At 40.9% G+C, this 24,642-nt stretch overlaps 1 protein-coding gene across 1 annotated transcript in view; it reads right to left on the bottom strand.

Annotated features, from left to right (window-relative positions):
- Positions 1 to 13,822, bottom strand: part of slc24a3 (solute carrier family 24 member 3) — a 102,158-nt gene extending 88,336 nt beyond the window's left edge. Inside the window, exon 1 of the mRNA XM_061040822.1 lies at positions 13,499 to 13,822. Within this exon, the coding sequence (XP_060896805.1) occupies positions 13,499 to 13,679 (181 nt within the window). The 5' untranslated portion in view covers positions 13,680 to 13,822. The remainder of the gene's footprint in view (positions 1 to 13,498) is intronic.
- Positions 13,823 to 24,642: the final 10,820 nt, after the last annotated feature.

Raw genomic sequence — 24,642 nt, 5'->3', positions numbered from 1 at the left:
CTAAAATAGGCTTTTGGCTGGGTGATGAATTAGCCAAGGCATATTTGGGGAGCAAGGGAGCGAGAGAAAATGAGAGAGAAAGGGACAGATAGAGAGAGAGAGAGAGAGAGACAGCAACTGTGAGAGAGTGAGAGATAGAAAATAGCTCCTAATGTTTCATCACAGCTTGATCTAATACAGAACAGAGCCCACAGACAAACCCAGTGACCCTTGTTTAGATTTGCTCATCCATCAAAACAAGGCTTTAAGCACGCGTGTGTGTCCGTGTGTGTGTGTGTGTGTGTGTGTGTGTTTCTGTGAACCAACTTAAAGCCATCAGTCAGACTCTCTGTGTATCTTTACTATAACATACCATGGACATGGTAAAAGGTAAATGGACTGAAGCTTTTCTAGTCTTCTGACTACTCAAAGCACTTTTTACACTGCAGGTCACACCTACACATTCACACACTGGTGTTAGAGGCTGCTGGGTAAAGCGACCATCAGAAGTAACTAATCCCATTCATCCACATTTATGCACCGTCGATGAAGCAGGGGGAGCAAATCAGGGTTAAGTGTCTTGCCCGAGGACACATCAGACATGTGGCTGCAGGAGCTGGCAATCGAACCCTCGACCTTCTGGTTGAGAGATGACCGACTCTACCACTGAGCCAGCCGTCCCATATCATAGTCCACTGGTACTATAACATACCAAACTGTACCATAACACAATATGCAGTGAAATAAATACTATAGCTCTTTCACTGCATTATAGTTATTTATATGCAAGCTGCATCATGATAAAATAAAAATACCAAATGATATTAAACTAATATACTCTAAACCCTTACTGTACCTATTTAAATTACAATGTAATATAATGACATTGTGTAGTCATTATACAGTTTACTTTACAGTATCAAACAGAAAAATAAAATGTCCCGGCGAATTCAGGATGATTGGGAATAAAGGTTGAATGGGATGGTAAAACAACCAAAGAATGATTTTCTTGCTTGCCGAATAAAAATCCCTTTCTGTCCCACTTAAGAAGGCCTAAGAAAGAGTCATACACAACGTTTAACGTCTCAGTGCTGTTGCTCTCTATATCAGCACTCATTGAATGCCTTTGGTCCAATCAGATGACGTTGTCCAACCGTTTTGGGTTAAACCGGTTTCGATACCGTCACATACACGAGGCAACACCGATGCCGCCAATAGCTCCACTTACCAGCCGCAGTGGCGGGTAAATAAAAGCAGTAACAGACTGATTTGTGAGAGACAACAGCTCAGATTGAGTCCCTCAGTCGTCAGCATGTTTTATGATCTGACGCTTCAGAGCAGAGACAGTCAGACCTTAACGCTCACTGACCAAACTGAACCGCCTCCTTCCTGTGTCGGAGCGGGTGTCAGTGTCTACAGCATTCCTACCACAACCGGTCTGCTTGCTGAAAGTTGTGTTTCACCTGATGACTCGTTTGTCTTGAGTCTGAGATGATTTAAAGAAGCTGGCTGTAGCTCTAACTTGTTGTCAAAGCAGTGGATGTAAATACTGTAACTCCCTATTTGCCACTAATTATAGCTACGCTAAAGCCCAGTTATTAAATGATCAAAACAATTATTTTTCAGCAAACTTTTCAGCTTCTTGATTACACTCCCTGCTTACTGTGTTATAAGAAAAGGGTATTGTGGTGTTTTCATCAGCAGTTTAACACACCTTCACACAGAAGAGAAACTGAACTTAAAACCACACAGATTCAGTTCCAAGCTACAACAGTAAATGACCACACAGCAACCTTTAATATCGTTCTCTGGTCTCATGCACACATATGAGTTAAATAGGGCATCACAGGCTTGTTTGAGTGTGAGAAAGGAGGTTGTAGTGAGGGAACATGCAGTGCAATCTCTTTTTAAATTTTAATCCTTACCAAAGAAAAAAGAAAAAAAATAGCATTGTGATATAAATTTCAAGTCATATTGCTCACCTCTAACTGTTGTACAATGTGGAACTAATGCAGCCTGAAAGCACAGCGATATTTGGCTGCTGCCGGGTGAGCCAAGTGGCCACTTCATTATCAGCTCAACACCAGAATGTTTTATGTGAAGTGCACACATGTACACACTCATCACTCTTCTTCTTCTTCTTTTTCTTCTTCTTCTCTGCCTCTCTGTCTCATATTTCAGAGCACAGTGTGAAATGATTCTCACCTTGCTTATTTAATCATTACCTTACTCTCATTCTGCTTTGAAATGCAAGTGGCTGTACATCACAGTGTCCTGACTCCCAGCAGACTGACGGAGCAGCATCACCACATGATCCCACACTGCGCTGCTGCATGCAATCCCAAGTATTTCCCCCGCAGTTCAAAGTGTCATGCAGTCGACTCATGATGTTTCACACCGGATCCACTCTGCTGTGGATTTATTATTTATATCCAGGCTTAAATTAAACATAGGTAGGGACTTTCATGGAATCAACAGGAGTCTTGGATAACCTCATTAGTCGCCAGAAGCCTGGGAGAACCTGTTTGTGTTTATGCTGCAAAGTGATTATATTTATTCAATTTATCTCACTTTACCTTTAAGTGAGAGGTAAGAAACATTCTGAGTTACTTTAATGGGCAACAGAACATTTTTCTTGTTTGTCCTGTGTAGGTGTGTGTAGGTGTGTGTGTGTGTTCACCTGGAGCTGGGTGTGGATCCACACACCTTGCCACCTATCAAGCCTGCAAACCTGCTGCTTATCTGCAATCAAGCTACCTACACACTCCACAGTATAAAAGCCGGCTCAGTCTTCGACTGTCCGTTAACCCACCATCTTTTCCTGAGTCCAGATTTCCATGCCTCAAGTCTTCAATATTCCGCGCCCAGCTCCACGACCTTACCGCTGCTGCTACCCTGCCTCTGAGGCAAGAAGAACCAGACACTAGAAAGCAGCTCTCATAGTGCTATACCTCAGGCCTCCCAGCCAGTATCCAACAGACATACAATAAATAACTTCTTAACTTCACTCAATTACTTTTTGTGTCCGTATTGTGGGTCTGCATGCGTTCTTTATATCATATTAGTAACTGCCAAGCTGCAACCTCTGGTGTTGAAAAATGAAGCCAATGAGGAAGTGCAAAATCCTGCAGTTCATCGAGTGTTCGCTTGAGGCTGCCTGCAGAAGCACAGGAAGTCACACACACACCCATTCAAAAAAGCACGTTTTTAAAGCAGAAATGAACATGTTTACAGCCTGGTAAAAAACATTTGATAATTCATTAATTTGATTCTATAAAGGACAAGCGTTATTCACAACAGGCGGGTGCGATGTAACAGTTTGTCAAGAGACCTTAAAAAGCGCCTCAGCTCCAGCTCTTAGCATGTCGTTAGGATGACTGAGAGTTAGGTTGAGACAGTAATTCCAGCATGGAGACCGCCATCGGTGGGACTGCAAAGCCCCCTGCAGTAACAGACAGGTGACATCACTCGGGCTTCGTCTATTAAAATTTACAGTGGAAGGTCACTGCTTTACAAATGTAGATGTAATGTGAAAAGGTTTGTCAGAGAGCTATGAGTGCACGTGTCTGTATGAGCGTGTGTTCAGGGGCCTCCTGCAGTGTTAATGCCTGGTACTCTATTATAAAAGAGTGGATCTGTCACCCACACATTCATACAATGGTGAGAATAGAGGCTTTGAGTGACTCACACCTGCAGCTCATTGGTCTGCCGAAGGTACATTGTTTAAAAAAAAAAAGGAGTGAACAAAGTTATGTGCTGACATCTCATCCAGCTCACAATGCCATTTTACAGCCTGTCTATAGACCCTGTAGACCCCTGTTTGAGGGACCCACTGATACCCCCATAGTAAGTGTTGTACACCAGTTACCAGTCAAATTTTCCCATTAAAATCCTCCATGGATACTTCAGAAATTCCTCAGATCCTTAAAAAAAATGTTTCCTGGAAACAAGCCAACCAGCTACCTGATTACTTCTGACTATAAAACATTTGATTCAGCGCAAAAAAAGATTGGAAAACAAGAAAAAGGCAATGGTACCAGACCATGTAAGTACATTTTTTGGGGGGCGTGAATGAACTACGCATCCCACAATCCATTGCAATCCCAACGAGACCCAACAAACAATGTTTAGCATGTTCCTTTCTAAATGTACAAAGACCATCATTCGACATACATCTTTATTGCAATGTTAATTCTGCAGGTTTCCACCAATCAGAGACGTCGCTGTGACGCTCAAGGATTGTGGGTATTGTAGTTGTTCTCCCCAAAATTGAGAATAATGCTTTTCTCAGAATTAAGTTTGAGTTTGAAGTTGATTTATTACGTGAAAATAAAAAAATAAAATAAAAAAGAGAGAAGAAAAGAAAGAAATATGTACAAACAATGAAGGACATCATACAAAATAAGCTCTCAAATACGTTCTATCAATTCACACGTCCAAAAAGTCGATATCGAACTTGTGTGATCTGCAGGAGCCTTCACCGTCACCCCACTGATGCAACATGAAGCAATTGAAAATTCACTCCAATTTATTGTGTATTGCACGCTGTGCCGGGAAACATAGCGCCGCTGACCAGGCTGTCAGTGCCACTTAGCACCATCCTTTTTCCGCCATGAGGTCATAGTGGTGCATTTAAAGCAAACAGTGGTAACAAGTTCAGTAAATGCATCTTGTGGAGTACTGATTGGACTGAAAGACCCATCAATAAAAATCAACGATTGACCAGCGGAGGTGGGCAGAGCGACTCGAGGGACGTAGGTATGTCTACTTAACAACTTTCACTGTAGTCCGAGAGCTTAACTACTGTACTGTAGCGAGTTGGAGTGCAACTCGAAAACAGATGACGTACTAAAAGAGCGACAGAGCTGAACAGAAACTGCACATTGTAAACTTCGTTGAAGAAGATAGAAATCATCACGTAGCAAGACGTTGAACCTTTTTTCTTTCTGCGAGACCTCCAAAATCAGACTGCATTGGGACTCGACACATTTAAATTTGCAGTAGAAGTGATCTTCAAAAACGATAGCTTTATATATCTGCATGTGTCACAAACTATACTTTGAACAGTGCTTCACTTGACCTGATTGAATATACTTCTGTCCATCATTCAGTCGGAGAAGAGGACAGTATGAGTCTCAGACGAGCCCCATTACGTGCTCAGCTTGTTACAATAACACACAGCCATCTATCAAAACGGGGGACCCGCTGTCACAAAGCCTACAAAAAGGAGCTCCAATAATGAAGTGCTGCACGGCCATCAGATCAAGAGGGCTGTATAACAGAGCGCTGACAGACGTGACAAAAGAGAGAGGGGATAAAAGGGAGACAGGGAGAGAGAATAAAGTAGCATCGATAAAAAGCAAATGAGACATAGAGAGAGAGAGAGAGATCCATATATTGTAGTCCCTGATGAACACCAGCAGGCCATTTGCACCTCATGTTCTGGCTGCTTCATTCATCACACGCGGATTTGCGCGCGCACACATTTCCCTTCCGTCATGTAGTTACCGTGCCCTCTTCAAATCGCTGCAGTACATTGCACAGTAATGTCTCCTGTGAAGAACACTCTGAGAAGGCTGTGTGTGTGTGTGTGTGTGTGTGTGTGTGTGTGGAATAACCATGATGTGTAATGTATTAAATTGTGCACAAGTGCAGATGAAGGTCAGTTCATCCACGCTTAGCACAGTCACTCGCAGCAGAGTGGAGAGGTTAATCTGTGTGATGCTCTCATGTTTGCCTGTCTGTTCAATCACACATGTATACACTCACAATGATGCACTTTTGTTTCTCCTTGAATATACGTAACTTCAACTGATTCAACACTGGTTTTTAGCTGATTGGATGAATTTTTATAATACATGAACACAGACAGCGTAACATGCAGGAGGTGAGGCTCATTGTGACACACCCACAGAGAATTATATAATCTACAGATCTTTTTTTTCAAACTCTAGAGCATCCACTGCAAAGAGTAAAAATCTTGAATCAAAGTATCTCAAGTATTTTTTCCCCCTTTTCCACAATGTAACAGTTTTGGTTTAGTTTCAGCACCATCAACCTCATTCCAGTATAAAAACCACTGTTTACAATGCTAAGCACCAAACTGCAAAAAGAGAAAAGTGATGAATCGTCAAACATATTGTAGGGGAGCATGTAGCAGTAAACTTGAAGTTTAGCTGGTGTAGACCAAAACAGAGCTAAAAGGAGAGTGAATGTTGGACTTTCATTGGGGCTTGGGGACAAGAACATGCTAATTGAAAGATAATGTCGTTTAGAGTCACTTGGAATTTCAGTTTGTTTGTTTTTTTCAGGGTTTATTTTTGGGCTTTTTTCAGATGGGACAGTGAATAGAGTAAGAAATTGGGAGACAGAGAGATTTGGGAATGGCATGTGGAGAAGGAGCTGCAGGACGGACTTGAATCTGGTCTGCCGGCATAAAGGACATTACCTCCGTGGGGCGTGACCTAACCGCTTGGCCATTAGCACCGCCCCTTAAATGACCAATCTTTAATTTGAAATTGTTAATGGTTACAATAAATATTTTTTTTCTGTTTGTACACAGTGATGACATGTTTTGTGGGCGGTGGCAGAAAGTTAGCTAGTGGTAGCTTGCGTTCAAGACTACATCAGGATGGAATGATCCAAAACCGCAAATGAATAACTGAACTATGTGCTGTGCTTGAGCAACATGCTTATGAAACAGTATGGTGATGAAACAGAAAAGAGTGACTGGAAAAGACGAGCAGAGGAGAGAAAACTGTAGCTGCTGTGTGGCTGAGGAGCTACAAAGGGCACCCAGGTTACAGCTAGAGGGGGAAATACCAAAAGGACAGCAGAGTGCCACTGAAATGGAGGGAGATGGAGGGACGAGATGAGAGCATAGATGGAGGGGATGATTGCGAGAGTACAGAGGAGGGAGGAATGGATGGAAAAAGGAGAGAGAGGTTGTTTGTGTCTGTCTCAGACGGGGGGGGAGTGTTGCTCTCTGATCGCACAGGCTGACCCAGATGCAGCTGAATTAGACACAGACCTGTGTGGAGGTGTGTGTGTGTGCACTGTGCATCAGTGTGTGTTTGATGATGGCAGCGTAGGTATGAAGCGAGCGCTAAAGAGCTCGAGGTAGAGAGACATGAATAGTGACAGAGTTGTTCCAAGCAGATGCCTCTCTGTTTTTGAAGGTTACAACCTCATTAAGTGTCACTAATAATGCTACAACGCGCTGTGTAACGTACACATACATGTTGAAATCATAATCCCCTTTGTTCCATGCACTGCACTCCTGAAATGAAAATGTTCACTCCATCAGCCACATCTTGGAAATGTAAATGCTAACGTCTGAACGTAAGGGGTAACAGTTTGTGAGCGCTCACTGATGGTCAGTGAGCTGGGTGGTAACGACTTCCACGCTGAGCGGAGTTTTCCTGCTTACTCTTTACGAGTCATGTAAGCTTAAAGGCTTACATGATCCAGCAGATGTCACCCTTGAGCACCAGCATGAAACCAAAACAACTTGCGCTGCATTGTTGTGTTAGCATGCTAATGCTAGCACTCTTTATTATGCTCGTATCTTCACACTGCATGTAAATTTACCTGAAATGAGCGTGATCTAGAAACACAGTTAAGCAGTGAGTACAGTATGTTATTCTTCTTTTCTCTAGTCCCTCAATTAAACAACTTTTATACACGAGGGGAGGAGTCAGCCGGCCGTCCGGGCGATGTAAACAAACTGAAGATAGGACTCTGAAAACTCTGAAAGCATCACAGACAGTGGGACTCGGGTGTTACACCCATTGTAGACAGTCATGACTCACAGAGTTATTTTCAGAGGATATACTTGATTTATATTATATTTAAGTGTGAAAAATTACATATAAAGCCTTTAATGATCACCATCATCCTTCTAGTTGGTACCAGAATTACTAGTTGGTTAAAATTATTATTAATATTTGGATCAATTCAGGCCTGCAATCCCAGTTAGTTGTTGTGTCTAAACAGCCACCTGCCACTAGATGGGGCTGTATCTTGATTAATAGCAACTCTCATACTGCCATAATGCTCTACTACTTGGATGATAACCAGTACATCTGCTTTACAGCTAGTTTACTGTTTAGTTTGGAAGCATTTGGATATAGAAAATGGAGATTAAGATGTGTGTGTTTTTTCTTCCATTAATTCACCCAAGCTGTTGGAAATGCTGTCTCACACTAACATTTGGTCAACCTTGTAAGAGTCAAAGAGCTGGAGCTACAACGCATTTGACATTAAAAAAAATTAAGCCAATGTAAAAGTGCGAGTTGGAGCTGTTTGCCAAGAGGCTAGAGACCAGTTTCAGCTCAGCTCTTTCCCTGTTACTAGGTTGACCAAAAGTTTGTTTGAGACAACATTTCCAATATGGTTACCGCCATCGATGGGCTTCAAAATTCCGCTTCAGACACCAATGGATGCTGTCTCTAAGTCCATGTCTTATACAGTCAATGGTTGATCCAAGAAATGGGTTTTGTATGCCGCTGCAGTCATTAGTAAATGTTCTGCATAAAACAGCAGCTGAACGCCTCAGAGCTTAATGGATGATTATTTCAGCCCTGCTCTCCAGAGAGACATACAGACTGATCTAAGACATTTCATCTTGACCTCTCTCCATATGTCATCCTCTTTCTCCACTTGCATCCTGCCTTCCCCGTTCTCTTATCCTCACTCTAACCCCCCCCCCCCGTTTAGTTTTTTTTTCCACCGGCCACCTTAGACTCCATCTGAAGCACAACATCTCACCTTCTCCCTCACCACCTCCCCCCCCCCCTCCAGTCTATTCCTTCAGCATCTCCTTGATCCATCACTGCTGTCCTCACTTGCTCCCACTTTCCTCTTCACATCAGCCCCCTCACCCTCTCCCCCGCCGTCTCCAAGTTTCCTTCCACTCATGTCTCTTTTCCTTTTTGTCTAATTCACCAACGTGTCCCGAGGCTTTGTCAGCGCATAGTGCTCCGTCTGTCCCCCCCCCCACTCCTGTCCTGTAGTGGCGTGCGAAGAGAAGGGGACCCACCAACTAGAGCTTTAAGTTATGTAATGAGATCATCTGGAGACTAATGCTATACCAGATATACCAAGCAGCAGCCATTAGTGGCGTCTCTATAGCATAACCATTTGTCTGCCCTGTACAAACATCCTTTAGGTTTGTCACAGATGGAGCTCAATGATATTAAAACCTCCAGATAAAGCAACATGTGTTCGCACGAGTAATCCTCCTTTCTAGTGCTTTTGTCCAGAGTCTCGCTTTTTCCTTGTGTTTTAGGAGGGGATACATGGATGGAGCTTAGAGGGTTGTGCTTTGCAACAAGGACAGATGGAGGACAAAGAGAAACAAGAGGAGGTGTGGGCAAATCCACGTGCCTGTCTGCAGGGAGGCGAAGACAAGGATGACTACACACACACCTTCACACATGCCTGTTTGTGTGTGTGTGTGTGTGTGCATCCAACACCCTGGAAGCCTTGGTGCGGCCCGAGGGGCAACTATGACCGACATGAGAGGAGGTCTGGGTCTCCCATGTGAAAATGCTGTCAATTAGCACCCGAGTCAGAACACATTTCTCCATCTCGGGAGGTCGGCACTGACGGTGCAGTGAGTTCAGTTTGGTGCTGTAATGATTTCACTGTAACAGGTCGTTGGTGGTAGAGGTGGTCATATGTACAGGGTTGCTCTTACTTTAATTCCTAAATTTGAATCAGAGCTACTAAAGTTTATAATCCCTGGTTTTGGATTGTAGATTGAACAACATAAGTAATCTATAAATCACTCTATAATGTTGTTTGCCATTTTTCATTTAATTTCTACCATTTAGAGATGAAACCAGGGTTTCTGAAACTCTGACCTCTTCCATTGAGTCTGTTTTACATTGTTCAACTACTTCTTAGGATCGTTCTCTGCAGAAACAGTTGGTAAACTTGTATTCAGATGAAACAAATATTCCCCTCCAAAGGTCAACAGGGGCAGTCAATAATAATAATTGCATAAATGTAATATTGAACCCGACCTGTTATTATGCCCCAATTTGATATCAGGTTTACTGCTTGCTTTTCCCTCACTGACTGTTACACACTCATTTGCTCCTGCTATCTGCTCTCTCTCTCAAGGTCTAATACACAAAGCGTTTAGAGATTCAGGCGCAAACAAGCCCATAAAGTTGTCCTGCTCTGTGCAGTTTGCTCTTGTTTTGCATCCAAAATTGGAGATGGTCTATCAGCACCTCTACTCATTTTGCTCTCTCCAAGATCATTAGCTAGACGAAGGGGAGGGGGAAGTGTTTTGGGAGAGCCGCAGAGGCACTGCTTGTCAACAGGCAAGGCAGGCAACAGCTTGGGGCCCCAGACTATTTAGGGGGGCCCCAAAGCAGCAGCCGAAAATGTGCAAATGTTGCAATGAATGACGGTAGGAAACCTCCCTAAAGGGGGGTTCCCCATCTGACAGAACTCACTCTTGTTGTCCTGCTGAATGCTGGTTGTAGGATCGATTTTTTGCCCTATCAGACTCTCGAATCGCCACTGGAGAGCAGACTTCAAAAGCTTAATGTGAGTCTCGATGATTAAAACAAAGCTGAAAGGAGCAAGCAAGGACTACTCAAAGACAAAACAACTCGGCTTCAGACCTCTTCATACATGTGTATGAGTTTCTAGCCACCGGCAGCCCCACAATAATTTCACCTCTGAACATATTGAAAATATATTTGAATTTCCCTCGGGATCAATAAAGTATCTAAAATAGACATGCCACCGATTACCAAGTTGTTAGTTTCTGCATCCCATGTACTGAGGCTACAGTCCCCAAGCGGGTAGTCTGGGTTTGAATCTGCCCTGTGGCACCTTTCCCGCATGTCATTCTCCCCCATGATTTCTGGCTCTGTCCTGTTTCTCCATAAAAAGGCCCAAAATAAATCTAGATCATTTATTTTGAAGTACTCCATAGATTGAATTGTTTTCCTGATTACTGGCAAGTTGTCACATGACATCATACTGTGGCGCAATGTGACCACCTAGTCTCAACAGACGTTAGCTGTTTTCTCCCTCTTGACTGTGCATGGCTGGTGGTGAATGAGAAATGATTTGCAATGAGGCTGATTTTGTATAGAAAGGGGTCCATTTTTGTGTAAAAATTATAATTGCTTCATAGAATTCCTACCAAACAGCACCCCCGCACAGAGATGGTGTTTGCTCTTATGTACATATCGGGGTGCAGTGAACCCTTTGCATGTGTTTTCAGTGTCTTTTTGACTCATTTGCACAGATGTAGCAGCAGCAAAAGCCATGCAATCCTTTTGTGAATCAGGCACTGGGTTGCAATGTTTAATCTTACTCAAGTCTCAGATTCTCGAGAGTCCCTTAAACCTTTAATTCTGCCACAGTACTAAAAAAAAAAAAAAAAAAAATCAGAATCCTGGTTCCAGTGACCCTTCCTCATCGAGCCATCCATCTGTAAAGGCTCACTCCTGTCCTCGTTCTTTCATCAATTCTACGCAGGAAATGATTTCTTTCTCAGTAACAATACAGACCTCTACATTGGACTAATTATAGGAAAGGGATCTTACGTCAGACACAGGTCTCCCTCATCAGAGCTCTCACAGCTGAACATGTTTAACAGTTGCCATAGAGATATAACTAACTGTATTTGTAACGTGAGATGTGATTGAAAGCTCTGGGGGGAAAAAGGCAAGAAAGTGGACTGTAAGTTCATCCGTCATCGTTAACACTTGCATCTTAAAAGCCAGAACCAAAATACATTTAGCATTTTGGCTTTTTGATTTAGGGACAGATATCAGGGAATTCTTGCTTTGATTTATGATAAAAACATCTCACAAGACAAAGCAGTTTAAGTAGGAAACAGGTGCCTTAATTAATAAAACCCATAGTTCAAGGTAATATCAGGCAAGTTTGTTGACTAAATGGTCAGCGTTGTTATTTTTAGACAGCCATGGTTGGTAATTCTGAAAAATGTGCAAGATTTGAAAGTAGCATCTCCTCACGTACGCGTCATTTATTTTTACTTGACTTAGAACTGACTGACTTTGTTTTTGTTGATGCTTTACACAAACAAATATGGAGATATATCTCATGTATTGAGAAATTTATTGAGAAATGTATCACCATTCAGTTAAAAAATATCGAGAAATATATCGTGTAACGCCAAATAGTTAAAATGTATGGAGATATAATTCTTGGTCCATATCGTCCAGTCCTACTTGAGAATAGGGTTGCCTCACACTGTCTCTGTTATCAATTGTCATTTTTATAATTAATGTAGCCACACAATGTAAACGCTTCCACACATAATACCTCCAACATCATGAACAATTAGCCCTCAATAGAAAAAAGAAATATACTACATATCTGTTCCCATACAGCTGCAACAGCTGTTTTATTGACATCCTGATGACATCACCGGTGCTGATACACACGGTGTCGGTGTCAATACTATTCTGTAACTTTAACTGTGCTGCTGACTTGACCAGTTAGACCGACTTGGCAAAAGACACCAAAACATTGGCTGAGCTCAGCTTTTGGCAATCATAGAAAAAAAAAGTCTGAATCAAGCTCACACTATTCAAATGTTGCAACTGACACCACATGGCTCATGAGCTCCACTAGATGATTACTGATTATTCATGTCCGTAAGAAAATCCCCGTTAAGCTTGTCAGCGTGCTATTTTCAATTCTTTTTCCAGTTAAAAGAATGCTGATCTCAAGCTTGTCATTGAATCGATTTCAAACCTTTTCACAGAATTAAAAAGAAGGCATGTACCAAGAAGTACACATCTTACACCCAGCTTATTCTGAACCTACTGGAGCTAACAGGAAATGCTTGAGAAAAGTGGATTTCTGTTAAGTAATGCATGCAGCACAGTCGCCACTACCATTTCCAGGGGATTATTAGTTACAGATGTTGAGCTCCAAGAAGGCATGTTGTTGTTGTTTTTTTTCTTTCCAGTGATTGTTAATGAGTGTGCATCGAAACACTACAAGCTTTACCCAAACAAGGAAATCAATCTGATTTCTGTGAGCTAATCCCAAGGGAATCTATTCTGTATTTCATCTTTGACAGCCTCTTCACTGGTGACTTTAAAGACTCTACTGTACTTACAGTAGCCGATGCAACTGGCACCCAATCACTTTTGTTTAGTGGTAGCCTCCTTCATGTAGGCTAAGTGCATGAGTTTTGGACTAATATTCAAAATCCTTCGTTTAAAAATAATACAAATGCTATTTTTTCCAAGTTTTCCCACACATTACCTGAGAATGCCCACACTAAAGCATCACAGAAGAGCGGACAAGCGTTGTTTTTGTTATAGGAATTCAAAATGTACTAACAGCATATAAAGCCTAAATAAAGAGACAGCCCAGGAAATGTTTCACAAACCTGCCTTTTGTTCCTGTCACAAACTCCCTCTAAACGCTGTTCTCTTCTGTAGGCTACATTAACATTACATTAACATTACATGCAGTGACACACAGAAACATGTAAACTGCCCCTCACCTGCTTTCTGTGCCAGAGACTGGAACCCCACGACGAGCCCCAGCAGTACCCCCGCGAAGCACATCTGGAAGGCGAACAACTCCTTTCGCTTTCTCCGCCGGGCTTTGCTCGTCCGTCGGTTCAGCATCTTTCCTCCTCCGACGGCCGTCTCCGGCATCCCTTCAACCACCACGCGGGCCATGGCGCTCTTCTCTCGGCGAGCGTTCTGGAGGAACCCCCGGTGGTGGTGCAAAGGTATGAGAAACTGAAGCGAGGGGGGAAGAGATAGAGAGATGTGCTGTGTGAGCACTGAACTTACTCGACGAGAGATGATATGACGAGCTCGTCGATGGATTTTTAAAGTCAACCACAGTGTAAAGAGTACAACTTCCGGTGTTTAAATTTCAAAACAAATCCCCGAATCATGGTCATTTATCATGGGCATGTAGCCTATTGCATGCACAAATGTTAAAACCAAAACACCATTATTTTATCATTTATAACGAAAAATAAATCGAAGTTTTTGTTGTCGTGGATTCTCTCCTTACACATATTAAAATAAAGCCTTGTATTATCGTCACAGCTGCATATTTTAAGACCAAAGCTATGTTAGGATGCATTAAGTCTTTAAATAAGATGCAAATGAAACAAATGTGTCAATAATGTTGTCGTTATCCTATATAAAACCCACAAAATTCCCTAATTATTTAAGGTTAAAAACAGATCATTCTTACTGTAGGTTATATAGTTTGAAATGTGATATAATGGAAATAATACTGAAATCACCCCGCAGAGAGTGAAACTCATTAGTTATATGAATCATGGCTAATATATTTCTCGATAGAATCTGAATTATTCGGACATGAAGGTTATGGTCATAATTATTTGCCAACAGCTAAATGTCCTGTTAAAGGAAAAATAGGAAGGTATTGATGTGGGATACATGCACTATATGGTGAAAACCATTCACTGTATAAGATAAATAAAGGCCTTAGACAGAAATACATTTTTTTAATTAAATGGTGAAATTTAATTACTTTAATTTCAAACTTATTGTGTTTTGTTCATCCTGCAGATAAACTGGCTTTTGTGGGCTTCAAGGGCTCCTTCAAACCTGACTGGGTTCATCTGGAGGTGGATGCAGACCATGCCAAGGTCCATCAAGTTCTGCCTGTGCCTGTCGTCCGCAAGTTCAAACTATGAGTGAGCAGTGAGCATAGCAGGGAGGAGAGCCCAAAGACTATGTAGCCCCCCCAGACACAGACTTGCCCTCGCCCCCCTCCCAACTATCAACACCATAACCACATGCACAGACACACAAATTACACATTCTATACACACTGCCATCTGCCATACTCTAAGCCATGGGTCTTGGTAGGTTATTGTGGTTTAAAAAAAACAAAAAAAACAACAGCAATTATCACTGCCCATGAACAATCTGCCTGTATAAACACAGCTTACAGCTGGAAACACCCTTCAGCTGGAAGTCATCAGCCCTTTAACAATCGTGGCTAACAGTGGCCAATTGTGTGTGTGTGTGTGTGTATAACTGGGCTGTCTCCACAGACATTATTAGAGACAGTCATTGATCATGTTTGTGAGTGAACTGTTCTGTTGGGTTGTTAGAAAAGCATTATTACTGTGCACCAGCTCACATGAGCACCTTTACACAGACTGGCCTCACTGTCTTTAGCCATTTTCACATATGCACTCCGGATAATATCTAGATATTTACAGGAGGACTTCTCCAGAGATTCTCCCGAACTAGCCGTTCACATATGCTCCTCACAGCGGGGTAGTTACACCCCACCATAAGGCGGCCCTATGGGGCTAACAACAAACCACACATTGACCCATTAAAAGACACTAAACACCTTCACAAAAGTCAGAACAAAGGGATTTATTACAATTACTTAAACTTAATGATAACACAGATCAAATTAGAAAGTAACTTAACAAAAGAGAACAGACACTCCCTGACTGCGAGGCACAGCAGTCCCAATTCCAAATGCCTCTCTCTGCAGCCAGCACTGGCCTTTAAGCTCTGACGCCAGGTGTGCCTCGTTGTTCAATTAGTGGCTTCACCTGGGCTGGAGACAACAGGAAGTGGAGAAGGAACACAGAGCACAGGGAAACACACAGCCGTAACAACCCCACCCTTAAAACAATGAATACATTTTTTCTTTAAAAAAAAAAACACTACAAAATACCATAAATTATAAACTAATATGGCAAGTCACTCTAGAACATAACAATATTTATTCAATGAATTAAAGTGCATTGTGCAAATAAATAATTTACACATTAACATTACTAAATGGGTGTTACCTACCAAGGCTATTTATCTAAATTGCAATGATTCAAACACTACATCCACAGAATACAGCAAAACAACAAATGTCCAATTAGGATACAAAGAACAAACATGGGACTACTGACTAAAAGGTGTTAACATGGGTCAATAATGGAACATACATCCAACAAAACCAAAAGGGCCATCACAGATGCTTCAACAGAGTTTACATTTGAGCAACTACAACAGTAGCCAATCAAAAATGGCTACCACCATGAGGTGAAAACAAAGGACAGTACTGCACTAACCTACATTTAACATTATAACACAGGTGCCCAACATACAAAAGTGGAGTGCAACAGTCACAGCAAAAGGATCAACACAAGTAGACCCACTACAATAATTGCTGCCATTCAAAACAGCCACAGAAAGAGCAAAATAAAGTGAACTGCCACTACCACAACAAAAGATGGACACCATGTAGTCCACAACCACGTGCACACACACACACACACACAAGTTACTCTGGTAATGTAGGCAAGGAGTCACACAAACAATTGAACAATCCAGGAGGCCACACCCACCACTCTAAGAGCCACTGATCTGTGGCGTGCCATCATGGAACATGAAAAGTCAAACACTTAATTTGCCACAGTAAAGTACAAAACAGTAACACACAAGTGACCACATCTAAATGTGGACTGCAACACACAATGGCCACCCTGTAGTCACACCGCAATAATGTTGCATACTTACACCAAAAGTAGCAACTCGAAGTGGCCCAACGAATGCGGATTGCAGTTACCGCCAAAATGTCACAACCAGAAGTTACTGCGCACGAAAGCACTTACTGTAGCTAGTCAAACATACGACAGCTTCCATCAGCGAGAAAAGTGAGCAAGCCCCCTGAGTGCTGCAACAAAAAGTAATCTCACCTGGTACCTTCAACTAAATCCTGACTTTCTTCAGAGGCTTGCCGGGCTCGAGGCGACTTTAGAGACAAACATCAGAGTTTCAGTCGTAACCGAAAGGTCTGACACGCCTGCCCCCAACAGAGAACAGGTCTCCACCCAGGATTACCTCCAAAAATAACAAATAGTGGACCGTTGGAAGGATGAATAAATCAGCCCAGCTGGCCCACTCCCTCACTAACCAGGGAGATCACTTAAAAATCTTGAAAGCACTCAGAAACTAAACTCAACTGATACTCACCAGGAAACACAATGGTGACCAAACAAGAAAACCCAACGAAGGCCACAAGTTACACAAAACAAACCTCACGGTTGTTAGATCCCAGAAGAGCCCCCATTTTGTTATGCCCCACCATAAGGCGGCCCTATGGGGCTAACAACAAACCATACATTGACCAATTAAAATACTTAAAACACCTTAACAAAGCCAGAACAAAGGGATTTACTACAATATGACACACTAAATGATAACAAAGATCAATGAGAAACAAAAGAGAACAGACGATCCCTGACTGAGAGGTACAGCAGTCCCAACTCTAAATGACTTCTTAAAATGACTCCTCAAAATGCCTCCTCAAAATGCCTCCTTTCCTGCAGCCAGAACTGGCCTTTTAAGCTCTGAGGCCAGGTGTGCCTTGTGCAATTAGTGGCTTCATCTGGGCTGGAGAACAGAAAGGGACAAACAGTACAGGGAAACATACAGCTGTAACATACACCAGGTCATCTACACTAATCAAAGCGAAGACATCTGTGTTCTCCTCAATCCAAAAAGCATTTAAGTGATCATCAAAATACATTGTTGAGACTTTACAAGTCAGAAGATGACAGTTTTCATCTCGAACAATTACATGGACAATCCGGTTAATTAAAGGCATTTCATTTTCAACACCAGAACATACATACATCCCAAATTGATACTCTGTGCCAAAGCTTTTGACCCAGGAAGTGGTTGAAACATTGGACCACACATCGGAAGTTTCACCCAGTGCCTCATTGCCTTCTAGACTGCTGACCAAGACCTCAGTAATGGGGCCAAACTGTAGCCTTTGAAAATAAAAATTCTCAAAGTGAAAAGCGAGCTGATTCTGATGTTTCTTAACCAGTGTTTTTGTGATGTTTTTAAAGTTCTTTACAGACTTCTTAAAGAAGTTGTGCTTTCCTTCAAATCGCATGCACCACATCTGTGAGTGGCCCAATTTTCCTTATACAACTTGGGTAATGGATCATCAGATGGTGCTTTGGAATCAAATTTCGCTCTGGAAAGAGTGATTTGAAGAGCTTGTGATGATCAAAAATCAGATGTTTTAAATAGCAGGTCATACCATGGGTTACAATAGGTGAAAAAACAATGTTTACGATTTGAATTAAGAGGAGCAGCAAGTTCCAGCAGCCATCCTCTCTGTGAGCTAAATCGCCAAACATCAACGGAGCATTTCGTAAAAGGCACCAAGACTGTATAGCATTTAGACCAAGATCTTTGCTATGGTCATCCAGTTTAAGTCTACTCGGCCTGTTTTTTCTCTGTGTATATCCATAATTGAAACTCATAATCCTCTCAGACAATGAGTTCAAGGAAATGTAGTTTTTAATCAGGTGCTGAAACACTAGTTTTAGCTCGTACTGCACCACTCCCTCCAGTAGATCATGCATTATATCTACAGCGTAGTTTTCTGATGTATGGAACAGCTGGAGGGAATTTAGCAGACAGGTTCTTTTGACACCAAATGTTGAGGCCAAAGCAGGATTTTGTTGAATGGCATCACAGTGTGTTGAATGAAGCTCTTTTGAGCGTAGAGTTAAACCTGGATGATCTTCACTGAAAACAGACTGCAACTCCATATTTTCCGTTAGACAAAATCGACTACAGTAATTCGCACTGAAGGATTTGACAAAACCACAAAGGCCATGAATAGCTAGGTTGTCACCTGTAACCTGAAAATTGAACCCTTTAAAGGTGAAGATGAAATGGGCACTTGCATTCCTTCAGTCTCTAAAATCAAGAGATCATCAACAAGAGGCTTAAGGATTGGGTCAAACCCATACTTTCTCAGGTCTTCTGAGTGAAACAGGGCTACAAGATGAGTGTTCATTAACACAGAATTAAGCTTTGGTGGCAAATTTCTCAAAATAAAATAAATGCAACAAAGTTTGTGCACTCCCTTTTTTGAGCCTAATGGATTAGCTGTTTCAAAATCATCATAGTAAAGCTGGATCTGAAGAGCATGTTCTTGTTGTGAGAATAAACTGTGATTCCTAAAGTACGAGCCATCATTTAGATCAGTGTAAAAACCTTCCTGGTGTACTTTTGCTTTTTGGAAAGCTTCACAGACTTCACTGTTCCTAAACATGGATGAAAGAGAGCCCATTATGGGTACATACATGAACTTATCATTGACAGGAACTTGCCTATATGTGCCTGTTGTTCTATCTCTGCGTGTATCAAAGCGCACACCAAGAACATGCTCTACAAGCTGAACTATCTTCCATTTTTCCTCAAAATGCCTCAGTCTTTTAGATTCTGTGACGTGAGAATGGGTTTTCAAGATTTGCAAAACAATCTTCAACTTTTTCTAAGGTTTCCCTGGATGCATCAGGTGACAAACATTCAACGACAGCTTCTTCTGCATGAGCATGGATGTCATTAACCAGTTCTTCCATTGAACCAACTAAACATTGCACAGTACTTTCAGGAACTCCTGATGCTTGAACTTGAGCTATGACAGAGCTACACATGTCCACTATTTGCCGTTTTTCAATCGGAATGTGTGTAGTGACAGTCACGGGAGGATCCTCATATGCTTGCTGTGAAACAGAAGCTCCAGCACTAGCTCTGTTCTCCACCTCAAAATTGCTGACAAGATCCGAGTCAACACAGTCTCCATGTGCTCGAGATAAGTGTCGCTTGTAACCAGAATATGTGCAGAAAACAAACAAACATCCAGGTTCTCCACAGTTCAAACGCAAAGACCTTCCTGGGTACAAACCATGCTGAAACTTCAAATGTCTAAATAACATGGAACAACTTCTGTGATGTACCTTGTGAATGTAACAAGAGAACATGTTTTATCAGCCAAGAGATGTTCCTCTTCAAAGTGCACTGTGGAGGATTCTTGCTCTGATTTCCTTGACCCGAGGACTCTCCCTGACACTGCCCACATCGATGCCATACACAGTGGACTGGATGAATGTGTAGAAGTTGCACAAGGCCTCATCGCAGGACACAGCAAAAGCAAAATTGCGGTCTGTGTTGAACAGGGGATGATCTTTTGGTCCAGGACAATGTAGAAATTTTGGATGCTGTTCTTTCTTTCTCCGACACACAGGAGAAAGGGCCGAGTAGGGCCAGTCCCCCTGAGGAAGGTCCCCATGCTTTGCCCCACCTTAAAGAAAAACAGTGAATACAATTGCATGTTTAGAAAAATGCTAGATATCATGTGCAGTTATTTTTAGTACCACAGTTTTAAAGAAGATAAGAGTGATGAAACACCAAGGCTTGTCTGGTGAAAAAAATATATTAAAAACTAATTTGCATAATGATGGGCCCCATTGCCATGTCAAAAGTGGGTTTCCCCGTAAAAAAAATCCTACATCAGTGGGCATCTAGAATGACACTTCTCAACTTTTAGAAAATACCTTCATGAACTTCATCAACAGCATCGGATGCACCAATTTTTGAAGACCTCTTGCCCTTGGATGTTGGAGGTAACAAGTGAAGCAGCAAGAGGATAGCAGCAACCTCACAGTCCCATACTGTGGAATGACAATTGATACCATGATTACTTTCACTTAAGAATCAATCAAAGCAATGCTTTTTGTCTTTTAGCCCATTTATTACAAATAAGAAATACTTACTTTTTCAAATCACACCATGGGTGTCAAACAAAAACCCAATCAAACATGGGTTTGATTGGGGTTTTTTTTTGGGCAAGCAAAGGTAAAATATTTAGGTCAATCAACAAGAATATTCTGTACTTTCAGAAGAGCACACCTCTGACGGCTTGAAACATTCACAATGGCCAGCTGAAGACTTTTCTTTAGTTAGCTCTCTAATGAGTCTAATCTCAGTTCAAATTTCATTCACTTGATTTTTAAGAGAGCTTTTCCATATTCTGCTACCAAGAATTGGTCAGAAACCCCTAAATAAATGTGCTTTAAAAACTGAGCAAATAAGATATTTTTGTGTAAGAATACATAGCATGTTTAGTCAATAAGTATGCATAAATGCACCTGACTATTTGGTTGATTTTGTTTACCTTTTCCTTAACAACCATCAACCACTTACAAACCTTTACACTTGTAAATACATGGTGCTGACCTGGATGTACAGGGATCTTATTTACTTTATTATAGAGATTACAACATATCTACCTTAAAAACGTGTTTTTCAATGTCCATGCAGCAGTAGGCCTAATAATAATCCACTATTGAAAATGATATATAATTACAAAATCATAACAAAACAAGACACAACAAAAATTCTGTAGGTTTACATAGGCCTATATTCTTTAAGATTATTTTATTAATGAGGTACTGTAATCCATGACATATTCAACTCCTCATTTGTCTAAATTATATTAAATAAAAAATCAACTTTACTGTCTCTTAACGATTTTCACAGATATTCCACATTACTACTACTTCGGCTGTAGTATAAATATGATATATTTAGAAGATAAATGTATATTTATGTATGAAAAGTTGAAACCGGAAGAATTCCCAAAACGAAACGCGATTTCCACAAAAATCGCTAAATTGTGTGAAATAAACCAGCACCATCACTTTTTACAATATATATAGTCTAGATTATTTTACAAAACCCATTCGGCTTTAGTAAATATTTGATATAGTGGGTAGACAGGTTTTTACAACCCTAATTATGTTCCCGCTTTGCACAACGCCAGCTATAACTACCAAATTCCCGTTTGTAGAATAACAAAATATCTGAAATGAACTGATATACTTTATTTTAACATAGCTCATATATGTACTATGCAATAAATACTTCAGCCACACGAGATCCGTGACATATTCAGTGAATATATCTTTTGTAAGCCTTTTATTATAGTTACAACCTTTTTTTGGAAACTGAAAAGACTACAATTATGGCGCCATTCAGTATCAAGCTGTATGACTTGACTCAGGAATTGTAGTCTTTTAAACAAATCTCAGTGTTTCCCTTACCTAAGAAGTAATATATATTTAATTGAGGGTACATAGAGGAGTTTAATTGGATGGTTAACACATTTATGTTATCAGATATTTAAAAAATAATTGATACATTTGTTAAAATGTATTTTAACCATATTTAGCAGCTCCCCCTGTTGTTTTGATGAGCTGACTACCCTCACATGGTACTTTGTTCCAAGACCTCTCTAAAACAGTTATTCCCATGTCTGTAGCCGCTTATGCTGCTGAAGTATAAGCCTTCAAACATGCCCTTGGATCAAGATTCAAAGGGCATTATTTCAAAACAGGGGTCATGTTGAAACCTCATCTTCACATATGTTACTCTCCAGGATGAGACCTTTCCAACAATGTATGTCGTTCAGCTCTGAAATATTCTCGTTTCATAGGGGTCTTGCAGTCATACTTTCATAGAGCTCTTTCAAAGCCCAGTACATAAAATGTTTTATTTTATTTTGTTTGTTTTGGTGTAAGTATATCATAAAATCTGGGGAACTATATGCTTGGAGGACAGCCTGAAGTGCCTGGTTTAGAATTATGGCTAAAAGTAAAAATCTCTTATGCTCTTGTCCATATTAATTCATCCTAGTACTTGTTTTATCCTTCTTTCCTCATAGAAGAGTTAATCTAATTTGTCATCATTCATTGTTTTAATATTCAGTTTAATGTCTTTCATATCTTTGAAACATCCCATGTGCTTGTTATGAGAGCCAAAGAGCAACAGGGTTGAACACGTTTCAAACCAAGTGTGTGCTTTTATTTTGAAATCCAACTTCCGCTTAGTGATAAGTGCCTCTCATCTGACTCCAGTGTGAGGGGGCGGACCTCTTGGGTTTACGACCCCAGACAGGAGATGGGATGTTTTGTTACTCTTTGATTCAGATCTGGAGAAAGATGAAGGAGGTACGCATGTTGGTGTGTGCACATGCATGCTAGTTTGTGTAGGTGCGGTGGGATGCCTCATGGGTCTGAGATGAAGAGCTGCTCATTTCACCTAGGCTACTTGTCAGTAAAATACAGTAGACCTACTTGAAGTTGGACTGATATGAATTGAAGTGACATTAATGGAGGAAGACTGGGTTTTTATTCTTTCTATCACTCAGACACTATTTGGAGAAAAACAACCAGAGATAAAATGTGAATAAACACCTGTCAGCCTGTAACCCAACTTGAAATATAACTTTATGGACCGACATTTAAGAATAAAGTCAGATTTTAAGATATATAAAATGTATATGAGTAGATTAAGCTTTATATCCAAAAAGTAATACGCTTGCTTGTATTACTTTTTGAGACATAAAGCACAAAGCTAAATACTGTGACATTATCAATATATTACGTGATTCTTTAACTGAATTTTTTCTTGATTTAAATACTTTGCCTGTTATTGATTCTATGTTTGTCTTTTCTGTTCCGCCTTGGACTTTTAATAATGTAAATTGTGTGGATTTTAAAGAGGACACATTATCCTCCCTTCTCCACCTTTTCAAACAGTCCCCTGTGGTCTAAATGAAACATCTGTGCTGTGCTTTGGCCAAAATATAGAAAAAAGTACTGAGTCCGCACACCAGAAGTAGCTCCAATAAATGAAATTAAATGGACTCTCATGTAAGGTTTCGGGCCCTCTCCCTTCATCAGACATGAACAAGTCAATGGACACACCTCCACATATATACAACCCTGAGGTCACCTGACAGTTTCAAAGTAGAAATAAGGCTATGCCAAACATTCATGATAGAAGTATTCTGATGAAGTAGGCTACAATTTTGTATTGTAGTTGTGGCACAGTGGTTGTGGCTCAACTGGAAGGTCGGCGGTTCGACCCCCAGCTCCTGTAGTCACAACTTGATGTGTCCTTTGGCAAGACACTGAACACTCATAGCCAGCCGCGTGTTAATGGAAATATACCATTAGCACTTACATTGCAGCAGCCTCTGCCATTATAAATGAATGTATGAAAGAGGGAATGTGACATGTAATGTAAAAGTGTTGAGTGTTCAGACGACTTAAAAAGCCCCTATCATGTTTCTGATTGGAGGGAGAAGACTTGTCCCCTTGCAGCATTTGTATACACAGTTATTTTGACAGAATATTTTGTTAAATTCAAATAACTTTTGAAATGATAGTGGAACTTTTTCATCCATATATGAATCAGTTTGTTTATTTTACACAGTTTATACACATAATAAATCAGAACTTTTGGAAATTCCGTACATTTCCTCATGAATCCCAATAATAAAACTACAACTTATAAACAGCTTAATGACTTGGCCATTCTTTGCTGTAAATCTCTTTAATATTAACATTAACACGTTATTATTTTGAAAAATGTAGTAAATCAGTTACATAGATAAGCAATGGGCCGTTGTCCTTTTTTATGTCAATTAAACTCAGAGTTGAGTTGTAGAAAAAGACTCTCTGGGGATTTAAAGTGCAGCTATGAGGAGAACATTCTGTTGTAATGATGGCTCCACAAAAGCCCCTTTGAAAGGGAACGCTCATATATGCATTACCATTAAAAACAATGAGATTGATCTTTCAACTTTGAAAACACACACTCATACACTCATAGGCACTCCAGATGATTGGGGTCAAAGGTCAACCCCTCTGACCCCTCTATAGTGAAACAACAGACATGCTTTTATTGGGCTGAACAGCGAGGGGAATCACGAGACAGAAAGTGTTAGGTCAACAGTTAGACTCATGAGCGGTCATGT

This window comes from Labrus mixtus, chromosome 6 (genome assembly GCF_963584025.1).
Source record: "Labrus mixtus chromosome 6, fLabMix1.1, whole genome shotgun sequence".
Lineage (NCBI taxonomy): Eukaryota > Metazoa > Chordata > Actinopteri > Labriformes > Labridae > Labrus > Labrus mixtus.
Note: the sequence above shows the minus strand (reverse complement) of the source record. Positions and strands in the feature narration are given on the sequence as shown.